The sequence below is a fragment of the Mesoplodon bidens genome (genome assembly GCF_964165515.1).
Source record: "Mesoplodon bidens genome assembly, chromosome: 2".
Lineage (NCBI taxonomy): Eukaryota > Metazoa > Chordata > Mammalia > Artiodactyla > Ziphiidae > Mesoplodon > Mesoplodon bidens.
The window spans coordinates 125136935-125156642 of NC_138177.1; the positions used below are offsets into that span (position 1 = coordinate 125136935).

The window sequence follows — 19708 nt, forward strand, 5'->3', positions numbered from 1 at the left end:
CTTGGCAACTTGGCTGAGGTGGGGTAGACCAGGGAGACACTGTAGCCCCCGCCGCCCACGGACGCTCCTCTGGCAGAGAACCGGAGGAGGCGCGGAGCCGGGCACGGCGGCCTGGCTGGGCGTCCGCTCCGGCCAGGGGTTGGAACATTTCGAGAGGAGTCCTCCGGGGGGTTTGCCGAGCCCAGGCGGCCAAGGCATTGGTCGCGCAGCAGCTGAGAGAGGCGCTCAGTTTCTGCCGCATCCCCTCCCACAGCACTTTGGCCGACACCCGCGGGCGCCCCGCCCCCCTCGGGCTTATAGAACCGGCCGGGCACCTCCGCACGCCTGGAAGCCGGACGATTCCCGGAGCCGACGGCGCGCCTACCTGTGTCTCCTGAAAGCCCCGCCGCCGCCGCCGAAGTGGCGAAGTGAGGCGGCGGCTGAGCCCCGCATCATGGAGGGCAGCTCCGCCGCGGCCCCATCCCCAGTCGCCACCGATAACCTCCGCCTCCCGCGTCCGGTCTGCTGGCTCTCGTCGCTGCTCTCAGGGCTCCGTCCCTTCCTCACCTCGAAGACAGTATGAAGGAGACGCGGGGCCACCCGAGTTCCCCTTTCTGTACGCGCCTCAACCACTCCTACCCTGGCATCTGGGCGCCCGAGCGCTCCGCTGAGGCGCGGAGCAACCTAACGCATCCCGCGGGGTCCGGCGAGGGTTGCGGCTCAGTGTCCGTAGCCTTCCCGATGACCATGCTGATCACTGGCTTCGTGGGCAACGCGTTAGCCATACTGCTCGTGTCTCAGAGCTACCGGCGCCGGGAGGGCAAGCGCAAGAAGTCGTTCCTGCTATGCATCGGCTGGCTGGCGCTCACCGACCTGGTCGGGCAGCTGCTCACCAGCCCGGTGGTCATCGTCTTGTATCTGTCCCACCAGCGCTGGGAGCAGCTCGACCCGTCGGGGAGGCTGTGCACCTTCTTCGGACTGACCATGACCGTCTTTGGGCTCTCTTCGCTCTTCATCGCCAGCGCCATGGCCGTCGAGCGGGCGCTGGCCACCCGGGCGCCGCACTGGTACTCGAGCCACATGAAGACGAGCTCCACCCGCGCCGTGCTGCTCGGCGTGTGGCTGGCGGTGCTCGCCTTCGCCCTGTTGCCGGTGCTGGGCGTGGGTCAGTACACCATCCAGTGGCCCGGGACGTGGTGCTTCATTAGTACCGGGGCAAGGGGCAATGGGACTAGCACTTCGCACAACTGGGGCAACATTTTCTTCGCTTCCTCCTTTGCTTTCCTGGGGCTGTCAGCGCTGGCCGTCACCTTCGCCTGCAACTTGGCCACCATTAAGGCCCTAGTGTCCCGCTGCCGGGCCAAGGCCACGGCGTCGCAGTCCAGCGCCCAGTGGGGCCGGATCACGACCGAGACGGCTATCCAGCTCATGGGGATCATGTGCGTGCTGTCGGTCTGCTGGTCGCCGTTGCTGGTAGGTAGTTCCAGGGCGTGGGGAGTTCGGGGTGGGAGCGTGCGCTCCGGCGGGCAATGGAGACTTTTGGAAATGGCAGCACCTGCAGGGATGTGTTTGCAAGCACAGAACTTTGGAGAGGGCTCTGCCTGTGCCATCCTGGTCGCGGCTTCAGAGCTGAGCTCCTCACTTACTTGCTGAGCCCCTTCCAAGTGCCAGTCATCGCATTTGGCTCTAGGTTGTACACTCATGGAGACCACAGGGCTGCTCACGTTCTAACCGGAGAGAGTAAGAGGATACCCAGGTATCATTTCAGTGCTCGTGCAGAAATAGAGGTTTCTCCTGGGTGCATTGGGAGCAGGATGGCGATGACAACGGTAGCTCGGTGCTCTGGGTTTTCTCCTGTTTCAAATACCTCTCGCATGTTGAGTCGATTTTCAATCTGCAGAAGTACTTTACCTGCGACCCACTGCAGACAGGCACAGCCGTCTTGCAGTCTCTGAGCCACTCCTTGCCCTCCCGGAGCAGCCGGCGCTCACGTTGCTTACAGGCTCACTCCTGAAGGGAGGCAGGAGAGTGAAGAAGCATCCTGCCGCTCGGGCAGCCTCAGCCCTTTCGAATTGTGCTCTACCCTCTCCCTCTAGGAAATGCTTGAACCGACAGTCAGCCAGTGGGCCCTGAGACCTGGTAACTCCCCCTGACCAGCCTTTGCTTGTCCTTGTGGCTACCGCACAGGGCTGATGGCAAGGCCATCCTGGGATGGGAAGTAGAGGTTCCTGCACTTCCCGGCTCCCCACGGGGGCCACAGCTCGGGAGCAAGTGAGTTTCCATACCCTCCTAGTCTAACGCTCTCTCTTACTTTTGTACTTTCCATGTTTTCCTCTGGGATACTTTTAGCTAGACATTTTGTATAAGTGCTGTTTACTAATTCCTGATGAATGGTTGCTTTTTTAGGCCCCAAGCAGCCTGGCTTAGTAGATGTTCCTGAAAGAGCGACCTGGTCACTGTGACAGGGTTATAACAGATGATATATTGGACCTGGAAATTTATTAGACAGTTGTGAAAAACTCCTGAATCCCATGGCACGGTTTTCAGAACCCACCCACGTATATTTTTTCTCTTTGTTTTCTTTTCTTGTCTTCTTTTTTTAAAATTTTTTGGACGGGCCCAGCGGCACCCAAGATCTTATTTCCCCCCACCAGAGATGGAACCCGTGCCCCCTTCCCTGGGACCATGGAGTCTTAACCACTGGACCGCCAGGGAAATGCTGTAGTTTTCTTTTTTTAATTGTGATAAAATACACATAACATGAAATTTGCCATTTTAATGACTTTTAAGTGTACAGTTAAATGGTATTAAGTACATTAACATTGTTGTGTACCATGTATAGTTTTAAATCCCTGGTATTTTATAAGAGAACTTAGTTCCTTTTCCCCCTCACCCTCCCCTGCATTTGACAACAAAGATATTACAAAATACCTGTATTTAACTGGTGTAGTATATTTAGAGCAGGAGTCTTGGCTCTCAATCAGTAATAGGTGGTGACAAGGAGAGTTATGTTGGAACCTCATAGCCCACAAATCGCTGTAAGGTCTCAGTTCTGCATTCTGGGAGCTAGAACTTAGACTGATGTCATCACCATGGCTTATCAAAGCCAGCACCAATTTTAGACATATTTACGTCTGTGGTGTGTAGGTGGCCAAATAGAAGGAAAAAAAGTTCTAAATAATAAGCACTTTGCTAAAGTTGATAATTAACATAACCTTAAAGGCAAACAGAGTATTTGAATTTTTCACAACAGTCATTTGAGTCCAACATATCTGAGTTTGTTCTATCACACTCTTTATATCTGTACTCTATATATCCAAGAAAAAAGGTAAATGATACAAATAAAATACTTACTCATACAGTTAACCAGACTTATAGTTGATTTTTTTTAAGTAGAAGAGAAACTATGTAGTGTGGTTTTTATTTCAAAACTTTGATCCTAATATGATGAGCATAGCAGCCTTAGAAGACTTTAGATCAGTTCTGAAAACTGCAATCTAGGACGGCCAAACTCACTCTCTTAAGAAAGACTGTATTTGGAATTCATCTTATTTAATTTCAATTAATAGCTGCAATTAAAATATTTGTTGGTTTGCTGCATTTTATCAGATACTTTATTCATTCAGTTCTCATGAAAATATTAAACAAAATAAATTCAACATGTCATCAAAGAGAAGAAATTTGTGGTTTCCAAAATAGGTATTTTTTAAACTAAAGGAAATTATTCTATCTTCTGTTTTGTTCACCATTGAAATTAAATCTCCAACTATCTTCAGAAAGATCTACAGTACAAAGTTGGAATTTTTTCAAAGGAAAGAAACTGGCAAAACTGCTTTCTTAATAGGTTAGGGAATTATAAGAATGAAAACACTAGAATTTAGTGAATTGAATTTTCAGTGTATTAATGTTGAAGTGAGAGATTGTCTTTTATACTTTTTTCCTAACTCTAAAATATAGATTCCCTATTAGCTTTCTCTGAATTGGGCATAGGATACTAATCTAATTATCCAAACTCCTTACTTAAAAGGACCCTGAGTATATCTTATCTTGGAAAACTATCATGACTATAATATTCAGTTGTCATTGCTGAAAAACTTAGCAGAATAAAGATACCATAATAAGAAAACATCCCAACTGCTACAAGTTCCTGCTATGCAAATACTTAAATTGAGAGTTTATCTATGTTGCAAACAAAAGCTTTTTTACCTTTTTCTTCCCAGAAACTTTACAAAGTACAATAGAAAATGTGAAATTAAGTGAGACTACAGTGGGAAATGATGTCACCGTTGGTAGATGAACTACAGTTCTTAGTCGATATTTATGTGAGGCATCAAATTCTGTTGGAATCAGACAGTTGACTCAGCAATGCAATCTGTTTGACTTATTATTTTCGTTACATTTTTTTATGAACTACACTCACCAAATAGTCCAGTTGTTTGACATGATAGACAAGTTTCCAGAAGCAGGAATAACCTGAAGCTGTTGTTCAGAGGAAGCCATGACTACATTTTATACTTTTGTACACCTGGTACTCCTCAAACAGGTAGAACGTGGCTAATACTGTAGCTGTCTTAAAAATAGTAGATATAAAGCTAACTATCAACATTGTGAAAAGAGAGGTATGAGGAACAGAGTTTCTTGTCTACAACTTTGGAACTGGATAAAAGCAGTCTTAGAAACTTTTGCCTTTAATCTTGAACCAGCAAACTCCCTGCTCAACATCCACAGATGCCGACAGGGATGTTTTGATTCAAGGAGATATTTTGCAATATAGATGTAAGTTTTCTTTTAATTTAAGGATATATTTGACAAAGGAAATTTGTCTTAAATATACTTCATGTGATAAATAGATGCAATACATTATTTTACAGAAGTAATGCATTTTATAGTATTAAAAAGTATTATTAAATTGCTAATTTTCTCTGCCTATTAATTTCTGCCATGTTCAGGATGTTGCTTCAGGGAAAATGATTAAACATGTGAATCGACATTATAGGAAAAAACTTCTATAATTTGTTTTTATAAGAATTGAGATTACTCAGACTTCTTTTTTTTTTTTTTTTTTGGAGTTTACTACAATTTAAGCACTGTGGAAGGGATATTAAGTAGACTTATTAACAACTGGTCAAAGCGTTATAATCTGTTCAGAGAAGTAGAATTCCCACATTTATGAATGAAAAACTTAGAGAACAATACAAGATTGGATGTAATTAATAGTGCCTTTGGCTCTGGGAAGAGAGTCTCTCTGAATTTGCCAGAGTAGGCTTCCAGGAAGAACTGGGATGGCATAGCTTGACCTCATGGCTGAGAATGTGTGTGTCTGTGGACCCAGCCCATGAATACAGAGGGTGCACAATGGAACCATGGGAGGAATGGTTTGAAAACGTTCCTGTGGCCGGATTGAGGTAGTTAGGATGAACATAGGATCAGGACTGTGTCCTTTTGCCAGTAGGCCATAGAACCTCTATTTTGGGTTTTTGAATAGGGGAATGAGATTTAAAAACATTGGCAGGGCTGTAGTGTGTGGATAGATTTGGACTGGAAAATGGGAAAGTGAGATCAGTTACAACTTGCTTCTGCAGGTGGGTTAGGCTCTAAGGGTAGATACTTTGGGAAGAGATAAGTCAGAGAAAGAAAGGTAAGAGAGAACTAATGCTGTTAGAAATGGTCAATTTAAGGAGTGATTGATTCACCAAACATTTCTTACACATCTACTGTGTCCTATTCTTTGCGGTAAATATTTTCACATATATTACCTCATTTAACTGCATGCTGTGAGATTGCCACTATTTTCTACATCATTCAGATGAAGAACTCAAGTATAAAGAATATTAGAACCAGATTTCTAATTCAAGATATCTGACTCTGAGTTTATTTTTAATTTTTTGTTGTTGTCATTGATCTGTTTGTTTAGCTTAGATAAAGGCCAGGAATTCTAGTCCTAATAGTAATACTGGGCAAGTTATGTATCCTCTTATGTATCCTCTACCTGCAAAAGTAGAGCTAATAGATATCTAAGGTCTTTTTCCATTTGTTATGCTCAGGAGAATTATGAGAGATTTGGGAGAATCATGGTTTAATGATCCAGAATGAGAAATTTGGGAAGGAGACTGCTTGGTCAATTGTTTTTTTGTAAGAATGGGGGCTTCTAGGGTTTTGGGACACCATGCATATGGAGATGGCAGATTATCTAAATGATATATCCAGAAGCAAATATAACTTGAAAATTAATGGCATAAATCAGGGCTTAAAAATGTAGATTTTTAAAATTTTGAGTTTGTCAGAGAGAGCCAAGAATTAAACAAATTCTTAAGCCATCATATTTGAAGAAATTCAGATGGTCTAGAGTTGTAGCATAATTGTGACTCATTAGCCTTTCTCTTTTGAAAAAGCTGTAAAGGTGAATAACTCAATTATGAAAGTTTCCATAGGATCAGTTTTCTGGGAATAACACTCAGGAATATGTGCTACAGGCATTTGTAACAGAGGATGATTGATGATTCGTCTGGGGGAGCTGAGAGGTAGTAGTGAGGGGTACTGGGTGTCATGTTTAAGTTTTTAGTCCTTGCCTTACAGTGTGGGGAAGCAGGGAGGGAAGTCCTCCCTCAAACTCCTCACATATGGGTAGCATTTTTATAATCCACCATGGTTCCACATGCATCTCATTCTTGTCTCGCAACTCTTAAGATCTACAACTGTAGCATGTCACATTCCGAATCCCCCTTTTCCCCTCAATTCCTTATCATAGAGGTTAAGTAAGAAGTTTGTATTTCAACTCCTACCATGCTTCTTGAGGATTATTAGATGGCCTCTCAAGTCCCCCTTTTCCCTAGAAAATTCCAGTTTTCATAGATTAATGAAGGTAACTAAAGAAGGAACCTAATTTTTGGGATTCCTCTTATATCTTGTCTCTTGAGCACATGTCAACATTTTATAGTAAACATAGTAATTCATTCTTTTTTTTTTTTTTTTTTTTTTTTTGTGGTACACGAGCCTCTCACTGTTGTGGCCTCTCCCGTTGTGGAGCACAGGCTCCGGACGCGCAGGCTCAACGGCCATGGCCCATGGGCCCAGCCGCTCCGCGGCATGTGGGATCTTCCCGGACCAGGGCACGAACCCGTGTCCCCTGCATTGGCAGGCAGACTCTCAAGCACTGTGCCACCAGGGAAGCCCAGTAATTCATTCTTACATAGAAATGACAGTTGAACAGCGTGTGACTTTTTTCATGAGAGGGACACATGCACACGGAAGTAGCACTGTGGAATGGTGAATCTGTTCCCTTTACTCAGAACAATTTTGTCTCCATTTTCCCACTTTACACTTCACCACCCAATCATTCAGCTATTGCTGCCGAGCAGTCACCCATCTTGGACTGGTTAAGTTCCCAAGTTAGCAGTCACTTTGTTAGAGGAGCCTTGCTTGATCCTCTCTAGAGGATCTTATTAACTGAATATCTGAACACGTAAATCAAAAGACAGCGTCTGGTCCCAGTGACATACGTAATTCATTGTGTGACCTTAGACAGTTTACTTGATATCTTTGGGAACTATTTTCCTTTTTTTTTTGTAAAATAAGAGTAAAAACACCTACTCAGCCTATTTTACAGGATTGTAATGAAAACCAAAATAAATGTATGTGAAAATAATAGGGAATATTTCTTCCATATTAGGAATACTACTATGATGTTTTACTGGATGATAATGTTGACTTCTTGTCTTCAGAGAGACCTTCCCCCCAGGAAACTGGAGAAAAGAGACAAGTGATGTTTCACAGCTTGATTAGTTATAGTTAACTGGTGGGGAAATGTGGTGGAGAATGTGACTTTTCAGAAAAAAATAAAATAAGAAAAATGGTGCATAAATTTTTACAAGGTACTGTAATTCATTCCTCCTCTTCTCCCCCTGTCGCCATCACTCTTCTGCATTCTCTCAGCTCTGGAGTGCTTTCCCCCACACAGCTGCCAGGTAACCCTCTAAATCTAAAACATGCTGGATCCCATCTCACCCTTCTCTTGAACCTGGAGGAGTGCCCACTACCTCGTGCTCTGAAGGCCTCTGTCTAGAATGCGTCTCTTGTCTTTCCAGTCAGGGACGTGGTGTGCTCAGACCTGTCCTCGTGTAAATGAGTCAAATTAATTGTGCATCTAGTTGCTGTCCTAGGTCAGATTACTCTGCAGACCTCTTAAGGATAGAGTCTGTGCCTTGGTTGTCCTCATCTCTTCACAGGTGATCAGGAATGTTGGGATTGCACAGAATCTCCACCACTGACTCACAGCCCAGAACTGAGTTCACACAAGCCTTAAATCAGACCACAGTGTGAGAAACACAGAGCTGTAAACTGCCTCACAGTTAGACCAGGTCCTGACAAGACATTAATATTATTTTCAATCTGCAAGTAGCACAAAGTGTAATTTTCCCATCCAGTGGCCCTCCCAGACTCTTGGGCAACATTTATAAGGAGGACATTTCAGTGGCTGATCTTGTCACTTATTCAAAATCTATATATTATTTTACCATACTGATTTTTATGATAGGTTGTTTGAGGACTGTAAATCTAAAAATGAAAGATAGTGGCAGAGACAGAAGAGGAGGCTCGATTTTTCACACTTTAATTCTGTTAGAAAGAAGGAAATTAGATACTAATTAAGGTAAGAGTCATGTAATATAAGTATAGGATAAATTCTACACCAAATAGCATTACTATTTTTAAAAATCTTGATAATACAAAGACAGAAGGCCAAATTGGAACTGGAAGCCTATTTATTTTAAGCAATTATTGATCTAATAAAAATAAAGTATAATTTTAAAAATACACTTTCTACTAATCTTTTATTTCCTAAAAGTAAATTTGATTTTTCTGACCCTCTTTCTGAATACTAAATGTGTCATTTTCTGTGGTTGAGAATATGCTGCTGTTGGTGAAATTCATGAAAATTTGGAAAAAGGAGTATGTTGTGAATGTTGAAAGAGAGATTCTGAAAGATACGACACGTCTTGAAAAATTCACCGGACAGTAGAATGGAGCTTTCATTGTGGTCTTGATGTATGAAATTTCCCTGATAACATCCTGCTACCACCACCTTGTTTGGGTCAAGTAGAGCACACACATCCGTATTTCCCCAAATAGACTAGTGCCTCAGCAGTCAAAGGCACAAACAGCAGTTAGTGATTAAGTGACCTCTGCCTGTGTTTCATAAGAAGAGCAAGAGAATATGGTTGCTTTCATGTCCTGGCTATTGTAAATAGAGCTGCATGGACCTAGAGTCTGTCATACAGAATGAAGTAAGTCAGAAAGAGAAAAACAAATACTGTATGCTAACACATATGTATGGAATCTAAAAAAAAAAAATGGTTCTGAAGAACCTATGGGCAGGACAGGAATAAAGATGCAGATGTAGAGAATGGACTTGAGGACAAGGGGAGGGGGAAGGGTAATCTGGGATGAAGTGAGAGAGTGGCATTGACATATACACACTACCAAATGTAAAATAGCTAGTGGGAAGCAGCCACATAGCACAGGGATCGCCTCGGTGCTTTGTGACCACCTAGAGGGGTGGGATAGGGAGGGTGGGAGGAAGAAGCAAGAGGGAGGAGATATAGGGATATATGTATATGTAGAGCTGATTCACTTTGTCATACAGCAGAAACTAACACACCATAGTAAAGCAATTATACTCCAATAAAGATGTTAAAAAAAAGAGAGAGAGAAAGTGATTGAAGAAACAGGTGAGGGCCATAGAATAAGGCACTGGAAGGCAAGATCCCAGGGTTCTCGTCTTGGCTTTTTTACCACAGGATAAAAGTCACTGTATCTTTCTGGTTTTCCCTTTCCTCATCAGTAAGATAAAACAGTTATCACTCTAAACTTCCTTCCGGTTCTGACTTCCTGTGGCTCGAAATAAATAAAATTATTCCTTTTGGACATACTATATTAAATATGTGGGGGAACATACCCAAAGACTTCTTAAGAAAAATCATAGAAATGTATGCAAATGGACAGAGTAGATCATGCATTCTGTTATACAATTATTCTGTGAATATTTACTGCTTGCTACGTGCCTGCCACTCTGATGATATGGTGGTGACCAGGGCTGATGCGTATGGTTCTAGGTGCTGAATGGTTACGTGGCTCTAGGGGTCACTCTTCACATCATGTTCTATGTGAATGACAGTCCTTGTGGAGCAGGGTGCCATCTGTGCTGTACTTGGTAACCCTGAGAGTAAGCCGAGCAGACATGTTAGCTTCGTCCATGAAGCTTTCAATCCACTAAGGTAGACCAACCGTGAATAAACAATCCTTCCAATAAACAAATGTAACCAGTCTGATGGATCATTACCTTGGTTGCTTTCACTGCCACGTGGTACAGCTTTTGCAGGTTGGCCTTGTCTGGGCTGAAGGGCAGTGCTGGTCCACTGCCACTGTGAGGCCCTGATGGAGCACGTCCCTGTCCAGGCTGTAGTGGGTCCGTGCTTGGGCGCAATCATTAGAGAGAACATTAATTCACACCCATAGCTTCAGCCCTGAAGCTCATCAGCAATTCCCTGGAGTGCAACCACTGTGCTAGAAGGTAAGGACCCAGAGAGTAGCTGACCTCAGGCCACATACTGCCTGGAACCAACCTTCCCTCTTGTGTCTTTAGGCTCTGGGTTGTACTCAGATCATCCCCTCACAAGTCTGTCTTTCTCTTCCAGTAAATATTCTTTTAAGGCTTTCCATGTCTTTTCCCTCTACTGAATGTAGCCAGAGTTACTGTGCTTTAAGTTTCTTGGCTTCAGATATTGGGAGAGGAGGTTAGATTTCTCAGCCTCTTTTTTCCAGAAAATATGATGGTCTACCTCTTCCCAAGTGATCAGCAGTTTATACCAGGTGTGTTGCATGGATTTTCCTTTGTTGTACCACACAAGTTTCCACTGTGTAAATCTACTCATTCTACATTTACCAAAGTAAATGTTTCTTACTTCTGTAACATCTGCTCCAATATGACTTGCTCTGCCCACCTGAACAGAGAAGAGGGGGGGGGCAGCTTCTGACATTCACTTACATACATCATTAAAACAATGGGTGTGTTATGAAGGCAAGAAAAATGTGCTTTGGGAAAGTGTCAAAGAGCACCTTCTCTTGATGCATTGGTGGATGCAGGTGTGGTTAAGGAGGGCTTCCCTAAGAAAATGACATTTATTTTGAATCTTGAAAGATGTTACTTGAGGAAGAAAGAGCAGCTTGTGAAGCCATCAGTTTAGGAAAGAGCTGGAAGCATTAGAGTAACTTAAAGAGGGCCAGATGGGTACATTAGAGAGAGTAAAACGGGCAGTGCCTTTAAGGTGAAGCCAGGGAGGTAGACAGGGCCAAACCATGTAGAACCTTGTCATTTTTGTTTGGGAGTTTATAGATTTTTATCTCAAGTATGATGGAAAACAACTAGCTTTGAGTAAGGGAGTGATTTGTTCTGTTTTGTGTATTAAGAAGATCACTCAGGTTGCCTTATGAATTAGAAAAGTGAGGCATCAGAGCCCTTGAGTACTGAGGTCAGTTGGAGATGTAGAGACATTAATAAGGATAAACTTTTTTCCTTAAGTGTTGCTTTGAAAGAAGGAGGGACATAGCTTGGTATAGAATTGGCAGTGGGAGTGAGAGTCAATGCAGAAGCACAGAGGGAAAAATTGAGCCAGGTGTGCCGGGAATGGTAAGTAAATCTGTTTTTGTTGAAGTATGCTTGAGAAAGTCAAGAAATATTATGAGTTAAATAGGGACTAAGGGTTAAGGGAGGGAGGAGTGCGTTGGTAGATTGCCTTGAAAATTAGAAATAGGAATTTGTATTTCATCTTGCACAAGTTGTATTGCTTGTCTATACTTCTGTTGTACGTTTGTAAAATAAGAAGGTTGACCTTATAAAATCTCTTGGTTTATAAAAGGTCATTTAGTAAAACAATTGTTTTGTTTGATTTCTTTCTAGAATATTCTTGGTGAAATTGTCCAAGCTTTGTTTGAATACCTTTACTTATAGGAAATTTATTGCTTTTTAAGGGGCACAAAAGATTTTCTTAGAAGCAAGCATTGTGCTAGGCTTTCTTTCTTTCTTTTCCTTTCTTTCTCTCTCTCTCTCTCTCTCTCTCTCTCTCTTTCTTTTATGGTCAAATGTAATAATATATGTAAAACACTTAAACATCATATCACACTAATAAGCACTTAATAACTGTTAGCTTCATTATCCTACTTCCAACTTGTGACAGATACTTCTTCTCCTCAGTTTCCAGAAGTCACCACTATTATGATTTTCCAGAACACTGTTTTAGTATTGTTTGTGTGTATATGACAAAATGGTGTCATATTATACATATTATTCTGTAGTTTGCCTTTTTTCAATTAGCAGCGATGTTTTGTGATTTATCCATGTTAACACAAATGAATCTAGTATATTCATTTTAAGTGTTTTTAATATATTATATAAAATATAAATACTATATATTTATTGTATACTACAATATATACAATATAAAATACTACTGTGTATCATTTCCTTTTTTCTTCTATTTTAAAAATTTATTTATTTATCTATCTATTTATTTATTTTTGAGGATCTGGAAACAACATTAGGCACACAGTAAATTCTCACCCTCTAACATATTCTTTTATTATTATTATTAATTATTTTCTTTTACCTTTTGACCCATTTCTCTCACCTTCACCCTCACCTCTCTTAACCACCCATCTGTTCTTTCTGTCTCTGAGTTTGGTTGTTGTTATTTTTTAGATTTTACATGTAAGTGAGAACATATGATATTTGTCTTTCTCTGACTTATTTCACTTGGCATAATGCCTTGGAAGCCCATGCATTTTGCCACAATTGGCAAGTTTTATTCTTTTTTCATGGCTGAGTAACTGAGTAATACTCCATTGTGTGTGTGGGTGTATCTTCTTTATTCGTTCATCCATCAGTGGGCATTTTGTTTCCGTATCTTGGTTATTGTAAATAATACTGCAGTGAACATGAGGGTGCATATATCTTTCCAAGTTATTGTTTTCGTTTTCTTCAATAACTACCCAGAAGTGGAATTGCTGGATTGTATGGTAGCTCTATTTTTAATTTTTTGAAGAACCTCCATACCATTTTCCACAGTGGTTGCACCAATTTACATTCCCACCAACAGTGCACAAGGGTCTCCTTTTCTTCACATCCTCACTAGCTCGTTAATTCTTATCTTTTTAATAATAACCATTCTAAGAGATGTGAGGTAATATCTCATTGTAACTTTGGTTTGCATTTTCCTGATAATTAGTGATGTCGAGCATCTTTTCATGTGCTTTTTGGCCATCTGTATGTCTTCTTTGGAAAAATGTCTATTCAGATCCTCTGCCCATTTTTAAATGATTGATTGTTTATTTGCTATTTAGTTGTATGAGTTCTTTATATATTTTAGATATTAGTCCCTTATCAGATATATGAATTACAATATTTTTTTTCCATTCAGTAGGTTGCCTTTTCATTTTGTTGATGGTTTCCTTTGCTGTGAAGAACTTTTTAATTTGATGTAGTCCCACTTGTTCATTTTTGCTTTGGGTGTCAGATTCAAAAAATCATCATGAAGACCTATGTCAAAGAGCTTACCACCTATGTTTTCTTCTAGGAGCTTTATGGTTTCAGGCCTTACATTCATGTTCTGGGCTCTTTCTCACAAATAATTTTCTTTATTTCTTACAACAACCCTATGAGGTTCCAATATACAGGTAATGAAGAAACCAAAGCTAAAAGAGGTTGAGTGATTCATTCAAGGTAACACTCAATATAAGCAGTCAAACTGGGAATCAATGGCCAAGCTCTTTTCTCCAAGCCATGGTGACTCAATGTAGCCCAATTCATCTTGAGTTGTTCTTTCTATTAGAAAATTTTAATTTCCCTTATATTGGTTGAGTTGGAGTGTTGCTAATTCTAGTCCTTGGTTTATGTGGAACAATACTAAATTTAATTAGAGATATTTTTTATTTTTAAAGTTATATGACACTATACTTCTAAGTTAGGTATCAAGGAGTTCTACCAAATCAATGTAAATAAACAGTAAAATAACATGAAATTATCTTGACAATGTCAGGGGCAGGAGCCATGATGTGTTAATTCATTTAAGTGACACTTTATTGAATATCAGTTGTGTGCATGGCACTTTGCTACAACCTGAGAGAACAATGGTATGGCCCTTGTCCTCAAAGAATGTGTTGTTTACTGAATGATTCCCTGGAGAAACTTGAGGTTGTGACTCAAAAAAGCAACATTATTTTCCATTGTCAATTTTGAATATAGGAAAAAAGCTGGGGACCATTCAGAATTTATCCATTCATGCATTCAGTGATTGTTTATTGAGTAACTACTATGTGTTAGGCAGAGTTCTAGGTGCTGGAAATATAGTAGTTAAATAGGCAGACTAGTTTCCTGCTCTTGGGGAACATGCATTCTAGTGGAAGGAGAAAGTGAATCACTAAATTAGATGAAAGCCAGATTGTGATAAATACTGTTGAGAAAATAAAGCAATGTGATGTGATAAAGGGAGCCTGGGAAACTTTTGTAGATGGGGTCTTGAGAGAAAGCTGCCTCTTAAATGAGAGGTAATATTTAAGCTGAGATCTGAGTGAAAGGAAAGAACCAGGTATGAATGATCACCAGGAAGAACATTCTAAGCAGAAGGAACAGCAAATGTCTTCACCTCAAGGTGGGCTCAAGGGATAGAAAGAAGTCCAGTGTGGCTGAAGTGAGATGAGCAGGGAGAGAGTAGAGTGCCATGAACTGAGGTCAGAGACCGTGTTGGGATCCAGATTGTGTGAGGCCATGCAGAGGAGTTTTGATATGATTTTAAGAGAACACTGGAAGACTTGAAGCAAGGGAGTGACATTATTGGATTTACATTTTTAAAAGATCCTTCTCAAAGCTCTGTGAAGACTGGATTGCAGAAAGGCCAGAGTGGGAGCAGGGAGACCAGATAGAAGGTGTTGAAGTTCTCCAAGTGAGGGATGATGACAGCTGAGGTTGGAGTGGAGAAGTGGATATATTCACATAGAGCATTTTGGAGATAAGAGTTTACAAGACATTCTGTGATTTCTCTAATCCTTGTCCTGTAACTATGACAAGAAATAGGGTCCTGTCTTGCTCTCTGAGCCTCTGGTAGGGAGGTGGCTATCTGTCCACAAATGACTTTCCTTGTGACTCCTTAAAATGGAAGTGACCACTCCAGGCTTACACAGCTAACAATGGGCAGATTTAGGATTAAGTTCTATCTAATGGGCGCTATTTTTTTTTTCTGAGATGTGAATTGGAATAGTCAGAGAGAAAGGGAAATAAGCAAACTTTGCTTACACAATAGTAGGATGTTATAAGAATCATCCCCAAAGAAGATCCAGACCAAGCTAAAGCAAACTAGTTTAAGAAAAAAAAAAAGGGTGGGGGGAGGATTTCTTGATTTACATAAATTGCTGGGGGTGCCCAGAGTGGAGGAGGCCTTGTGGAAGACAGAAGCCAGGACTCTCTCTTTCTGTATCTCTCACTTTGACTTCTTGCCTGTGTCAGAATCTCCAATTCAGGCTCTGCTTCTAAGGAACCAACATAAAACATAGGTTTGCAGCTCATTGGCCAAGTCCCATATACTTTTTTTCAGAGCTTTAGGTTAATAGGTTTATATTTACAGCCTGCATGTAGGGGTTTAATTTTGCCTTTGTAGCAATACAGTATTTCAGTGACAATGTCTTCTTGAAGGACTGTCAACAAATTTCTTTTCCTTCCTTCCTCCCTCCCTCCCTCCCTTCCTTCCTTCCTCTCTTTCTTTCTCTCTTCCTCTCTTCTTCCCTTTGGCCCTCCCTCCCTCACTCCTTCTTTCTTCTTTATTATTTTTTTTTTGTAAGTGCAAGGAACAGTTATACATGACAGAAAGTTTCAGGACAGCACTTCATCTTCAAAGACTACTGTGAGTTTTGTTAAGCTATGATAAAAGATTTAGGCTCAGAGAATTGTCCAGAAGTGAGTTAATAGTGTAATGTGAAGTTTCCAATGGAATAGAGGTAGCTGTATAAGGCTCTGAAAGCTCACAAATAAGCCATCAACACCACAGTGAGGAAACAGGAGAAGAAAAAAGAAGCTCTTTCTTAATTTTTCCATAAAGGGTGAATTGCAGTCTGGGTTTGATGTTAATCTGGTGACTTTCTCTTTATAAATCAGTGGATGTGCTAACAGCCCACAGGCTGGGTGGCATATTTTTGAGTTTACTTAATGGTAATAATTTCCTCCAGAATAGATTAAGGACTTGCCTGGATCCAGAAGTAAATTTCTTAATTTCTTCGCTTTTGTTCTATAAAAGATATTAGGGAACATCTTGATTTTTTTTTTCCTTTAGCATCTATTTGTAATTAAATTCTGCTGTAGATCAATTTCAGGAAGTGCGGGAATATTCTCTGACATCAGATCTCTTGTCTTCTCCCTCAACTTGATTCTTGGTCGCAAACAACAGAATCTGACTCCAAGCACAAAGAGCCTATGTGAAAAGTATAATGGAGGGAAAGCTGGCAGGCCAGATTTAGAAGAGGCAGGACACAGACTATTCTAGATACTGAACATCAGGCCACACTGCCAAGATCCTGCTACAAAACAGTTTGCTGCATGCTGCTAGGATGAACTACAAGCTCCATTGCTCTTTGTGTCTCTGTGTCCTGGGGGCAAACCTGACTGCTTTTTGCCCACCAGCTATATGAAGGAGTCACTAGAAGAAGGATTAGGCACGTGTAGCAACTTGTTTTTGAAGTAGGAACTGATAGTGAGAGGTATATGCTGAGATTTCTCTCCCACCCAGAATATATAGAAAAAGTTTGTCGAAATTGGGGCACTAATAATAAAAGATGGGAGTTCACTGTTATCATCAAATTCATCCTTAGAAACATTATGACAGTAATGTTGTATCTTTCAAGTCCTGTGTGTGTTGTGTGTATGTGTGTGTTCATGTCACTTATTGAGGAGTTGGAGTGTAGTGAGACTGGTGGAGAGGAAGCTGAAGAGATCCACAAAACAAAAGGACATATTTATTGAATGCGTACTATATGCAAGTACTTGAGAATTAGTTTATTATCTCATTTAATCTTCACAAGTTTATCAGTTTGGTATTTTTATCCCCATCTTTCAGTTGCACATACTAAAATTTAAACAATTAAAAAATTCTCCCCAATCCTACCCCTAGAAATTGATAGCAGCTAGATTTTTTATGCTATAAAAATCTCTTTCACATTGGTTGTCTTTTCTTTATTAGTTTACTAAAACGTTTTCAAGTTACTTCATTGAAAATGTCACACAAAAAACAACAGATTGATTGAGAATAGTCAATAATCACAGAAACTGGATGGGTCACATAATTAAAGGTTTCCTGCAGTATCTTCATTCATTCATTAATTGATTGCCCTTCTTAGGAGCTTGGGTTTCTAGAGAACATACTGTCAAAATCCCTGTAGAAATGACAAGAAATTTTGCTTGTCCTACAACAGACTGTTAAAGGATTCCATTCAACATGATACCTAAAATTTAGGAGTTTTTTTCCATTAAGGGGCAGCATCAATTTCATCCTCTCTGTCTCTTCAGGTTTAGAACACTCACATACAGTGGTAAAGTTTTACTAGGCAAACATTTTTCAGCTAGTACAATTCACAAATATTATTCCTTTTACTAAACTATTTATAAAACAAATAAAACTGTTTACTGAGTTCTCATTGCTTAGTGGGAAAGTGTTTGACTAAAGTCAAAATTAGAAAATTTGTTTTGACAGTCTTAAAACTTCTAGCATGATACAGTACAATTGGGATTCTTGCAAACCCGCTTTTGTCTTTTTCTTTTTTTTCTTATAATTATAGAGAAGAAAAAGAGCCTGAACCTTACTGAACTTTAGTGTGTTCACAGTGACTCTCTAACATGGAATTCAGGCATGTTTCCATCCAGTACCCTCTCACCCAGATTAAAAGGCTTCAGATTCCTTAGTTTAATCCTTAAGATCTTGGATTTGGCCACATTTACCTCTCATTTTCCATTCCTCCCCCAGCATCCCTATCTTCAGTCATAGAAATCAATCTGAAGTTCCTAGAATGACTCTCACAATTTCACACTTAGAAGTGTGAACTCCGTATTTCAAAACTCTCCAGAAACTTCTGCTGTTTTAGGGGACAGAGCTTCCCTAATCCTGGAGACTGATTTAAATGCCCTGCTTCTATACTCCATAGGGCATGCACATACCCTATTTACTTAATTATGCACAGTTATATTTACAATTGTCATAGTGTTTATTATGACAGTGAGGATGATTGCCCACAGTAGACAAGTGCTTGCTTTACAACAGGCACTGAGCTTAGCATTTCACAGACATAATCTCATTTTCTTCTGTCAACAACACTACAAGAGGATACTCTTATCTCCTTTTTCAGATGAGGAAATTGGTTTTGAGATGTTAAGTAACTTTCCCAAGGTCACAAAGTTAACAAAAAGCAGAGCTGACCTTAAAATCTAGATTTGTCTGACTTTATAGCCTATGTAATGAACCGCTAAATGAAATGGCCTCCCTCTTTTAATATCCATTTATTTGTCTGATGTACTATAAACTGTAAACTGCTAAAGAGCAGAGACCTTGCCATATTTGTCTATAAATCTTCGTAGTCCGTAGTAGGCACTCAATAAATGATCGTGGAATGAATGAAGAATTGAAGTTGCAATAAACTGAAGAGGACGCTAGATTTGGAATCAGAAAATTGAGGTTTAAATTTAGCCTTAAGAGTTTTACATATGTTACATGGTTTTTAATCTTCGCATAAATTTTTCAAGGTAGAAGATATTTATCTATTTTATTTTATTATATTATTTTTTCATTTGCTGGGTAAGCAACTTGCTTTAAGTCCCACAGTTTGTAAATGGTATTGAGCAAATCAAACCCAACTCTTTTTTATTCCAAAGCCACCAGTGCAGCTTGTTTTTAATGAATAATGGTACTAATTTATACAGTAAAACTGTGAGCATTTTTTTAAAAACATTACACCTTTCCTTTTATTTGTTAACTTTTATTGTTTCCACATTGTTCTTAGTAATAAAAATTCTTAGAAAGACTGAAAAATACAAGGATGGGAGAAACAGCATTGTTTTTGTAAAACAAGAGAGAAGTTAATTAGAAGCAGTGGGTAGAAGCACTAGAAAACAGCTGTTCTAATGCCTGGTGTCCAAAGAAGAAAAAAACAAAAATGATATTTGGAAAAGTGCCCTGGGGATAACAATTAAACAATGAGGAATTTTAGCAACAATAGGGAAACAGTAAAACTAACAAAGGAGGGGAAAAACTTGCTTCAAAATATGCTCAAAAATTTCAGTATATTTATGTTGCCCTCAGTTGTTATTAGAGATGGTATAATATGGTGTCTTCAGAATAAAAAAACATAACTGCAAACCCAGAGTTGGGGCAGCCTTCAGAGTTGATTAATCCAGAAGCTCAGCATTGTCATCCAGCTTGCCCCTTCTTTTGCAGTCTGGCCTCATCCTATGGCTTGTTCCCCTCGGGTAGTAGGATGGTTGCTAGTACATGCTTCCTAGTTCACCTCTAGCAGGAGAGAGAAGCCATGTTTTTTTCTATGGCTCTCCCCTAAAAATGAAGAAACTTTTCCCCAAATGTCCTTAGGGAACTTCCTCATGGGACTCATTTCCTAGTATGGGGTCATATCATCATCCCTGATCCAGACA

At 40.4% G+C, this 19708-nt stretch overlaps 1 protein-coding gene across 1 annotated transcript in view; it reads left to right on the top strand.

Annotated features, from left to right (window-relative positions):
* The first annotated feature begins 376 nt into the window (after window positions 1–376).
* PTGER3 (prostaglandin E receptor 3) overlaps window positions 377–19708 on the top strand; it is a 77710-nt gene continuing 58378 nt past the window's right edge. Inside the window, exon 1 of the mRNA XM_081225602.1 lies at window positions 377–1452. Within this exon, the coding sequence (XP_081081728.1) occupies window positions 559–1452 (894 nt within the window). The 5' untranslated portion in view covers window positions 377–558. The remainder of the gene's footprint in view (window positions 1453–19708) is intronic.